Genomic DNA, 11,398 nt, shown 5'->3' with positions numbered 1-11,398 from the left:
ACGATATAGGTTCCCGCTTCGATCACGGGCACCCCTTTGTTGCCTCAACTGCTGAGTGGACCAAAAAATATCCCTTTACATTAGTGTACTTGAAGGCAGGTTTCATGTGAGATTAGTTGAAGTTGCCGGTAATAAACTTTTTATCTAGATAATACGTAAAAATATGATTTCAGCTCATAATTTTAGGTTTACAATAATGTGAGTGTATATATAAATATATATATATATATATGCGTGCGCACGCATACACACACATATATATATATATATATTTATATATATATATATATATTTATATATAGAGAGAGAGAGAGAGATTCGGGGTCATGTAAGACCAGTGTGTTTTCGTGAAATCCGTAAGACCACCTTTTACATTTGAAATTTTACAACAAAATACTGTGAAGGTAATATTCATAGTGTTTTTGCAGTGAAAATTCAGTTTTTTTACCTTCACAACGTTTTGCTGTAAATTTTTAAGCATAAAAAAATCACTTTGCAGGTCTCACAAAACAGATTAAAATGAAGAAAATATAACTGACATCCCTCCCACCCTTCGTCACATCATATCATCTCCTTTTTTAAAATATATAATCCTTTTACTTCCAAAATAAATATTTAATTTTTTATATAATTTTTCTAAAACTATATAATTAAAACATAAATATTCTAAAAATAATTCCCTCAATCTCCAATAGATTTTTTATTTAAAAATTTAATCATAAATTATATTATTACAATATTCTTTAATTTATTATACCAGTACACTTTTTAAAAGATAATACAGAAGAATCATCTTTTTTTAACAACTTATGAGATTACGATATAGAAAATATCATTATATTCGACTTTTTTGGTTCATAACCATTCATTTTGCACGGTGGAGCGTTTGAGTGTTTTAGAAAAACACGAAATGGGTAAAAAAATGTTTCCTTACAGAAAAACTTAACGAACTATTCCATTTTAAATGATTAAGTTCGTGAATTATTTTTTTAAAATAAAAAAAACTATTAAACTTTCTTATTTTGTATGATTACGCTCTCGAACTATTGTTGAATAAAAAAACCATTAAACTTTATTGTTTTGAATAATTAAGTTCCTAAACATTTTTTCAATAAAATAAATCATCGTACTTTTCAAAAATTGATTATTTACATGGTCTTAACAAAAAAAAAACCCATATGTAATCGACTAGAAATCTCTTAAAGTAGGAGTACTTGTAACCCCCTAAAAATATATCAAAAAGAGAGATCGATGATAGAGACAAAACAGTGTGATAGCCAATATGAAGAATGGTCAATGATGGGACGATAGAGAGTGAAAATGGGGAGTGATACCATTGTTTGTGAAAGATTTGAAGAACATAGGATTTGGAAACGGTGAAACTGATTTAAGTTATATTTTTACTTCAAGATTTTTTCTAGCCGTTTACAAGTATTTTTTTTATTAAAAAAATATAGATAACCAAATTCTTTAAAGTTCGATGGTTTATTTATTAAAAAACTAATGTTCAGAACCTTTATCATTTAATGAAAAAGTTTAATGGTTTTTTCTACCGAAAATTTATATAATTTTTACAAAAATCCTTTTTAAGATTTAACAAAGTAAACCAAAATTAGCCATTGAGTTCATGATCAAGAATCACATGGTTGGAAGAACACATACAACATCAAGAAAGATACATACAGAAATCTGTATCTATCTATCCATATAGCCTACCGCCACAATGCTCTTCGTTTACCTGTTGGAATCTGGGTTTGCACCACTAGGAACTTCATGAGCAGCTGCCAGAAACTCTCCATGATTACCGGCGGTGATGGTCGTTGCCACGGTGGTTTTGGGTGGTGATACTGAAAGATCCAAGAGATGTCTCGCCGGAAAGTTAGAAAACCCTAGTGGATGATCAGCAAAGACTAGAGGAACAAGAAGGAGGACACCAACAAAGAGAACTAGCTCTGAACTGCTACTTACATCCGCCATTAAAGCTGCAATCTGAAGCTCGAATAGCAACAACACCACCCCACAAAGATACCAGATATCAATATCCATGAAACTTGGGAGAAACCCAATGATTTAAAATGGAGAAACCGTTTACTAATTTTGGTGTTTGGATGAAGAAATTGGGGTTTTCATCAGAGTTTTTTGATTTGTTTTCTGTACCATAAATGAAGTGTTGATGAAGACAATAAACATTGGTCATTCATTTTCAAGGTTTTCCATATTCGTCACTTTTCTCAATTGTTAAATTACAAAAAGGTCCTCAAAACTCATATATGATTTTTTTTAATTAAAAAATTAATTTATTATTCGTCCTTAACGATGGTGGACTCGGTAAAAGCAGTTGCACATTTAAAGTTGATCAAATGCTCGTAAATTTGTTTGATGTGTTTTTAACTGAATGCACAGTTTCAATAGATTTCTTAAAGTTTTTTGGTTGTTTTGGAAAGATCATTTTAAGTTTTTCTGTATGATTTGCAGGGACCTTTTTCTCTGTTGATTCTAAAAGTTTTTTTCGATTTTTTTGTTGATTTGAAGAGACTTTCGGATTTTTGGTTGATTCAGAGGAACTTTTTAGGTTTTTTAGTTGATATTCTTTGATTTTTCCAATATCTCAAAGCACCCCTCAAAGTTTAACGTGTGCAACTTTCATATCTCAAAAAAAATCTACTTGCAAAAATCAGTTGAACGGGTGTGCAACTTTAAATGCGTCTTTTTTCCCCTTCCTTTTGGTAATAAAGTTTACACATTTAACACGATAACGATATTGCTATATAATTCTCGTTTTTTTTTCATTATCATGACTTGTGAATGCAATTATCTGATTAAATAAACTGTCTAAATAAAAAAAAAAGTAGTATCATTTTAACCATCTGTATAAAAAAAATGAAATTACATCAAAAATCATTAATTATAGAATAAAAAGAAACTTCAAAATAACTCAAGCTTATAATATTTTATGCTATTTCTATGGACATGTTTGATAGCAGTTTAACGAGTTTAAAGGGACTGACAGTTTATCCAGTCAACTATACATAACTATTTGGTAGTTGTTTAATGATATAAAAATTGGCTTATTCAGAAGACTTCTACCGGAAGCTTTATGCAAAAAGTCGGGGTTTTTTTTAACCTATCTCTCACAATAAAAAAAAGCACGATATTTCATCTTTGAAAAATCATCCCAAAGAAAAACTTTTTCGATCTATATACACAAATTAATTCGCACATATAACTTTATCCATATTGGACTTAACTAAAAACCGGCCAAAAACAACCCTTAACTTACAATTTAATAGAGCACATACAGACATATAAAAAGAGATGGTGAATCAGAAAGAAACTATAAAAAAAAGTGAGATCGATGACACAGACCAACAACGGTGATGGACAATAATATGGAGCAAGTGCCGATGAGGCGACAAGTGGTTTGAATGACATAGGGTTAAGAACGGTAGAACCAATTTAAGTTTTTTTTCTAAACTTTAAAACCTTCCTAACTATTTCACGTAGTTTTTTGGGTTAAAATAATGCAAATTAATTTTTACAAGCTTGATGGTTTAATTATTAAAAAAAATTTAGGGACTTAATCATTCAAAATAAAAAAGTTTAATTATTATTTTTTTTATTTTTTATATATAAAAGTTTGTTAGGTTTTGTGATGGCAAAATGCATGAAAAAATAACGTATTTTAACTTGATTTCTATTTTGGATAACGTATTTTTCAAAACTTTTATTTTGGTACATAAAATGTAGAGTTTTAAACATTTAAGTACCCGAGTAACAAGTTTCTATGTTGATGTGTCGAGTGATTTGGTATCCAACTCAGTATTATTTACTATTCAACCCAATTTCATCTCATTCACTATATCAACATGGTAACTTAACCGATTACCCGAATACTTAAATGTTTAAAACTTTACATTTTAAATATTAAAACGAAAGTTCTAAAAATACATTACTCAAAATATGAATCAAGTTAAATTGCATTATTTTTTCGTACAATTTTTCGTTTTTTTTTTCTTTCATGGGAAGCAATAAAACTTCATTTTACTTTTGAAACAATAAAATTTGGACACGTTTACCCGAAAGCCTTGAACTTTTTTCGTGATTGCTACTTTTTCATTTTATTCTTGGGGAATGTGAATGTGAATGTCCCTAAGTCATATCGTGTCATGTACAACAATAATAAATAAATAAATAAACTACAAAAATGGTGATTGATTGGTTTAAGTTTAGCTTCATAGGTTAAAAGTACAAATAGGTCAAAAGTATCGTAAGGTCACATGTTCAAATTCAAGGAGGCATAAAAATCCACTTATGGCCACAGAGGTTCAAATGCGGTGACTCCAGACTATCTACAAAATAGATGATCACCTTGTGATTAATCGGCTCGCATAACGGATTGAATATCTAGGATAATCAAAATAAATAAATAAATAAAATACATAATAAAAGCAAAAAAATAATTGTGATATATTTAAATTAATTAAAATTTTCTATAAAATTTCTAGTAAATAAATAAGCACTTGTATACATTTAGGTACATTGATTTTTAATTCATAATTTTTTTTTCCAAGTGGTGATATCATTTGATTATGAAACAAATATAAAGATGTTTTTTATAAAATCATTATTGATTTGTTCGTTAGTTCATTATTTTTCATATGTAAGATCATATGTTCAAATGTTTTTTTTTTCAAACAAAATTTAGAAACATAATAAATTTAAAATTAAAAGCTAAAACTAAAAAAAATGACACTAATGAGATTTGAACTCGAATAATGGGATGGAAAAAGAGTCTTTCAAACCAACTCTATCAAGGAAAATTTGTGTCCATATTGTAGTTTCAAAATATATACGATGACACAATAAATTGATGAGGTAACACTTTTCACGACCCTATAATTTTTTACACTATGATGACAGAACGACATAGTAGCTCGTACCACCACATGCACCGTTTGGTTCCGTCCATGGATAGTAGTATAAATGATACAAAGTTAAAACTATACGAATATGAAAATTTTGAAAAGGAACTATGAAAAAAAACACGAGAGAGTTTTTATTGTAGTGTTGATATGTTGAGATTTTTGAGTTGTTGAATTGACGAAGACGTAGAATAATAAACCTGTTATAAAAACCTTGGATTGAATAATCAACATTGTGGATGCTTATTAAAAATATATTGAAGTTATTAAGTTAGCAATTGTGTAATGTGAACCACAATGGTGGTGCCTAATTGGTTTAAGCTTGGATTACAAAGGTCAAAAGTGTCTGGAGGTCCCAGGTTCGAATTCAATGAATAATAAAAATCATCTTATGGCCACATATATTCAAATGTGGTGACTCTAAGTTACTTATAAAGTAGGTGATCGTTCTATAATTAGTCGGCTCGTATAGCACATTGGATATCCAAAGTGTAATGTGAAAATTTTGTGTAACACCTTAGAGATTGTGGATGCTCATAATATTTATGAGATTTTTTTTTTATAATTTGTTTAATTTAAACCTTTGTTATGAATAAAATATAATTTGTTTAATTTAAATTTTTATTATAATTAAAATATTTTTAAATTGAAAAAGGACGTTGTACCTGAAAATTCAATTTTATTATTTTTATAAAACATTAAAGAGATAAAAGGTTCACATGACCGACAATATCGTTACTGAAATGATTGATTAGATTCTTACGTACTCATAAAATGTCATCGTTCTCGTTTTCGGTTCATCTCTCCATCAACACACATGTTTTTAAGGTTGTTTGTTTATCTTTTAATAGTTTCATTAAGAAGCATGTTTTGAATCTTTAAGTAATGAATTTTGTTTGGCAAACAAAAAATCTGCCTCTTAATGGTTCTAAAATCTTTTGATTCAGCGCCCTAATTTTGTTGTAAACAATTATCAAAAAATTATATTTCATTTTGCACTATATCATGAGATCTTCTTGATCATTCTGACAACTTAATCATTTTACACAAAACCATTCAGCAACTGCCAAACAACCTCTTAATCTAGATCATTTAAAAACAATTTTTTTGTCAGGATATTCAAATTTTTTTGTACGAGTTGATTTTTTTATATGACGACCAAAAAGAACACGAACATCCTCACTTTTAGTGTTTTTCACAAACTTTAACGTAATTTAAATAACTTTCACATGTTTAAATAACTTTCACATAGTAATACATCTAGGTATGTGAAGGTGTAAATACAGATAGATGAATGCAAATGGATCCAGGTATATAAAAAGTTCGTGTTCTAACCAATAAATATTCTGTTATAAATATGTATTTATACATAACTTACGACACCAGTTTAAAATATGTGTTGGAATAAAAAATTGGAGAACCTATTGGAGTTGAATGTAATTGTTTTTAAACATTTTAATTTTTGATTCTCTATTTAAGAAAAGAAAATTGCTCAAAATAGTCATTTCAGCCTTTTGCACTTACTTTTTAGCACTCTCGAATCTTCAAAAATGTCACAACCTCCGCAAGTAGCAACCTCTAATCCTATTACAATCATTTTTGTATTTTTGTTTTCATTTATTATTTTTGTTACTTGAATATTTGTATTATAATTGAATTAATATAATTTATTAATCAATTCTTTTTTCCCCTTTTTCTATTTTATTACTTTTTTAATCATTATTTATATAAATAAATGTTTTTTTTATTTTTTTTATTTTATGTCATTATTGAATACAACATAAAAACCAAACTAAATAATGATGATAATATGTATGTGTATAGAGTGAGGACATCCCTAACCTATAGACAATCATTTTTTTTGTTGTGTTACGATATACAAAATAATAATCAAAACATCAATATAAATAAATAAGTATTTATAAAAAAAAATATTTAGCGAAAACAATAAAATAATAATGATCATCATTAAATAATCAAGTATTCATAATTCTTTTAAATTGTATCATTTTAATAATACTAAAATAACCTAATAAATTTGAAACATTGCTTATTGTAAAAATAATTACATTTTTGAAGTCACTGCATTTTTAGCATGGTTTCGAATATAATATTACAAATACTGAAACCAATTTAAACTTAATCGAAACTTGTATTTATATTATGTTAAAAAAAATCACTTTCAAATTGACATTTTTAAAAATATTTAAATAACTAAAATTAAATTCTAATACTTATATATAATATGATAGCATAAATAAAAACTATATGTAACATACTTATATATATAACCAACTAAATATATAGTAGTTATATAATATAACTTAAATAGTGATAATTTACAATATATATATTATATATCTTCATACTATCTATACTATAATATAAATCATTTGATAAAAACTCTTAAAAACCATTTTTATGCACGGAATACTGTTTATTGATGCATATTACTTAAAATTCAAGATTACAAAGTATAAATTATCAATATGTTTACTTTATCAGAAAGCAGACATAAAATTTACAACAAGCCTCATCTCTCTAACAAAGTTAATCAAAGGAAGATTTGATGGTATCAAGGTGATTAATACGTTTTTCCCTTTTTAATTCATCAAATCAAAGATTTGTTGCAACTCATACCAAGATATTGTGCTAATAATTGATACAACCATGTATTCCACGTTGAGGGTGCATCTTCTTATTATGCCACTGGTTAAATTTTAAATCTTATGTTATTTTACACTGCATCATTGAATCCAGTGCTTGTTCGGTTCTCGTGTATATGTGTGTGTATGTATAAGGTCGAGGTTGAGGGAAAACCGCAAAAAAAAAAATGAAAAACTGAGGAACACTCTAGTAACCGTTCATCTGTACGATATACACATGTTCATACACGTAATTTATAAGTAATTTTTCAGTATGCACTATGCACAAAAACCAGGAAACATCTTCAATTACCTGTATGTACATGTGCAAACTGTCCAAATGAATAGTTACTAGGGTGTTTCTCAGTTTTTCATTTTTTTGGGGGGTTTCCCCTGAACCTCCGTGTGTGTATATATATATATATATATATATATATGTTCTAAGTTAATCCAAAGCAGTGGCGTGGTTTTACTCTTGGGAAGTTTATGTCTCTTACTCCCAGATCTATCATTGTTGTATGCTACAATTTGATTTGGGTAACTGGCACAACTAAAACCACATTAATCCCGACCATGTCTAATTAGCTTACGTTTATTCATGGTAAACGTCGATGGCGTTTTACGAAGCATGCACCATTGTTGATTTTGGATTGGGAAAAAAGATCTTGGGTTTTTTGTCACACGAGCTTTAACTTATGCACAGGGTTGTAACTTGTAAATGGATGGTCGTTGGGTCAAAGGACTGGTTTTAAAAAGAAGTACAAATCATAAGGGTTTTTATGCAATGAGTGAAATTTTAGGAATAAATCCATAATAATAGAAAACCTAATCCCAAATATATGAGTTACTCTATAAATTAATTAAGGACTGATTTAAAGTCGAGTAAGTTATGTTTTTTCCTCCTAAAGTGAGTAAGTTACGCTTTTAGTCCCTGTGGTTTTTAAAATGACGACTTTTGTCATAATTTACATTTTCTGCTATTTTTGTCTCTAAGGGGCTGTTTGACAATTGCTGAATGGTTTGATGCAGAGTGATTAAGTGGTTAGAATGATTAAGAAGCTCTTATGATATAATGCAAAACAAAATATAATTGTTTGGTAATTGTGTACAATGAAATTAGGGCTCTTAATGGTTAAGGGAGATCCATGATACAAAATCATTCAGATGGTTTTAGAACCATTAAGAGGCATACTATTTTTTTTTGTCAAACAAGATTCATCTCTTAACGATTCAGAGATTGCTTCTTAATGAAACTATTAAGAGGTAAACAAACAACCCCTAAGACTAACTCCTATATGTAAAGCATGGGAGATGAAAACAACAAAGAAGTATAAACCACATAACGAAAACAACAAAGAAGGACAAACCATGGAACAGAAATAACAAAGAGATGCAACAAATTGTAAATTATAGAGATAAAATGGCAATTTCAAGAGTATATAAAGAGAAATAGTAATTTGAGTAAATTACATTTTCTTCCCATGTTTGTTAAAAAATACGATTTTCATCCTTGTGGTTAAAAAACTGCGGTTTTCATTATCATGGTTTGCAATTTATTGTTGTTTTCGTTCTTATGATTTACAATTTATTGGTGTTCGGTCTTTATGGTTTACAATTCTTTATTGTTTTAATCCTGTGTACTTAAAATTAATAAACAGTTTAGGGACAAAAATAACAATAAATCATAAATTATAGAAAAAAAAGCGCAATTTCTAAACCAATGGAACGAAAAATATATTACAAAATATAGGGACAAAAAATCACAATTTCTAGATCACAGGAACAAAAATAACGATAAATTATAAATTATATGGACAAAAATCGATTTCTAAACCACATAAACAGAAATAACAATAAATTACAAATTATAGAAATAATAATCGCAATTTTTAAACCAATAATCTAATTCTTTTAACAGACCACAAGGACTAAAATCATAATTTACTCTAGTAATTGTTAATAGACCACAGGGACTGAAAGTGTAATTTAGCTTACAAGGTAAAATTCTTAACCATCAAAATAGATTTATGGTAAACGTTTATAACTTAGTAATCATTTATCGAGTAAGAGTCATCATTCTCATTTACCATATAAAACTCTTCATCTTTATTTTACTTCTTATCGAATAAGATTCTCAATCTTTATTATGTTCTACTAAACTTCGGTCTTTAAAAGTTTCAAAAGTGCTTTCATTTTAAACGCGTATTTTAGTGGAGTAGATTGGTGCACTTTAGCTTCCATCCCATCCAAAGTATGTATCCGTCTTGTGGCTTGAACTGATCGCAAAAATATCCAAACCTCCCTGTTTCTCCCTCCATTTTTTCCGTCTGCAATTCACTGTGTGTGCGTCTTTTTCTTAAATCTTATGTCTTCTTCTCTTCCCCTGACCTTCAATTCCCTTATTTCATGGCAGAAATCATCAAGAATTCCTTCAGAATTCAATAACAATGCCATTGGATTCCCAAATTTCAACAAACCCACGTCTCTTTCCCTCTCGAAATCTCACATTTGCTTCACATTTAACAACAATAGCTCGGAATACGAACGGGAAGAGACCAGGTGGCTCCGGGAGGAGCAGCGGTGGATGCGGGAGGAGCAACGGTGGATACGGGAGGAACAGCGGTGGGAGGCTGAGAGAGAGTCTCTTCTGAATGAAATCAAAACCCTAAAACTTCAAATCGAAGAGCTGAGACGTGAAGGGGGTAATACTTCTGTTTCAAATGTTGCGAAGTTGTTGCATGTGTTGAAGAAAGAGGTGAACCAGATTTCGGATAGTGGGTCTAGTGCAGCGCCGTTGGTGGTGGAGGCTGCTGCTGCTGCTGCCGCCGTTGAGGATGCTGAAGAGGTGGTGGTGAAAGAGGTGATTAAGGTTGCAGAGGAGACAAAGGGGAGAAATAAGGATAAAGAGGTGAAGAAGAAGAGGGCAATGTTGAGGGTAGGATCAGAAGGTGATCAGGTTAAAATACTGCAGGTCTGCTTAATTGCTTTTAGATTCTATCATTCGTGATTACAATAAATTTATAGGACGCTTTTGAGCGGTTTAACATGTTTTTAGGATAATTTTAAAACGACTACTTTAATTAATTTTTCTTTTGAAATAAAACGTCTTATTATTAGGACATTAAGACATTGCAGAAACAGTCTATAACAAAATGAAAACACGGCTGTCCTGGCTTTTGTGAATCATTTAGCGGGATTCGAACCATAACTTCAATGGCAGGAGTCGTTTAGTTTGCATATTGTCGAGTTTAATGTGTCGGTTAATCCGTTCATTGTGCCCATTGATAGGAGGCATTGCAGAAACTGGGATTTTATTGCGGCGAGGAAGATGAAGAGTTTTCTAGCTTCTCAAGTGGCACAGAAAGGGCTGTAAAAACATGGCAGGTGACCCTTACTTCCATTAGGCGTTGTATGAGTTAAATTGTCTTTCTAGATAAATTTATCATCTGAGGGGCGGGACACGGGAGACTGATGGGTATGACGGAGGCAAAAAGAGAGGGTTATATTATTTCTGGGGCAATTCTGGTATTAATTTGTTTGAGCTGGCTTAACAAGGACAAGTAAGGGGTCATATAGCCATTTTGGCTTATGGGTTAAACAATTAGGGTGCGTTTGGAACGCAGACAGGACAGGACAGGACGGGACAGAACAGGACAGGACAGGACAGCTGTTCAGCGTTTGGTAAGACCTGATAGGACTGGACAGAACTGGTTAAAATGACCAATTTACCCCTACTGAGTCAATCCTAGAATTCTAACCACCATGATCAAAACCCAATTTTACAATGACAAATTTCAAACCCTAAATCGATTTTACAGTGACAAATTTACA

The 11,398-nt window shown here is 30.0% G+C and overlaps 1 protein-coding gene across 1 annotated transcript in view; it reads left to right on the top strand.

Annotated features, from left to right (window-relative positions):
* The first annotated feature begins 9,932 nt into the window (after positions 1 to 9,932).
* The window catches only part of LOC112520885 (protein disulfide isomerase pTAC5, chloroplastic), a 4,624-nt gene continuing 3,158 nt past the window's right edge, over positions 9,933 to 11,398 (top strand). Inside the window, exons 1-2 of the mRNA XM_025129509.1 lie at positions 9,933 to 10,538; positions 10,856 to 10,951. Of these exons, the coding sequence (XP_024985277.1) occupies positions 9,933 to 10,538; positions 10,856 to 10,951 (702 nt within the window). The remainder of the gene's footprint in view (positions 10,539 to 10,855; positions 10,952 to 11,398) is intronic.

The sequence above is a fragment of the Cynara cardunculus genome, assembly GCF_001531365.2.
Source record: "Cynara cardunculus var. scolymus isolate 2C chromosome LG 11, CcrdV1, whole genome shotgun sequence".
Lineage (NCBI taxonomy): Eukaryota > Viridiplantae > Streptophyta > Magnoliopsida > Asterales > Asteraceae > Cynara > Cynara cardunculus.
The sequence above is the reverse complement of the archived record's forward strand: the minus strand, read 5'-3'. Positions and strand labels throughout refer to the sequence as shown.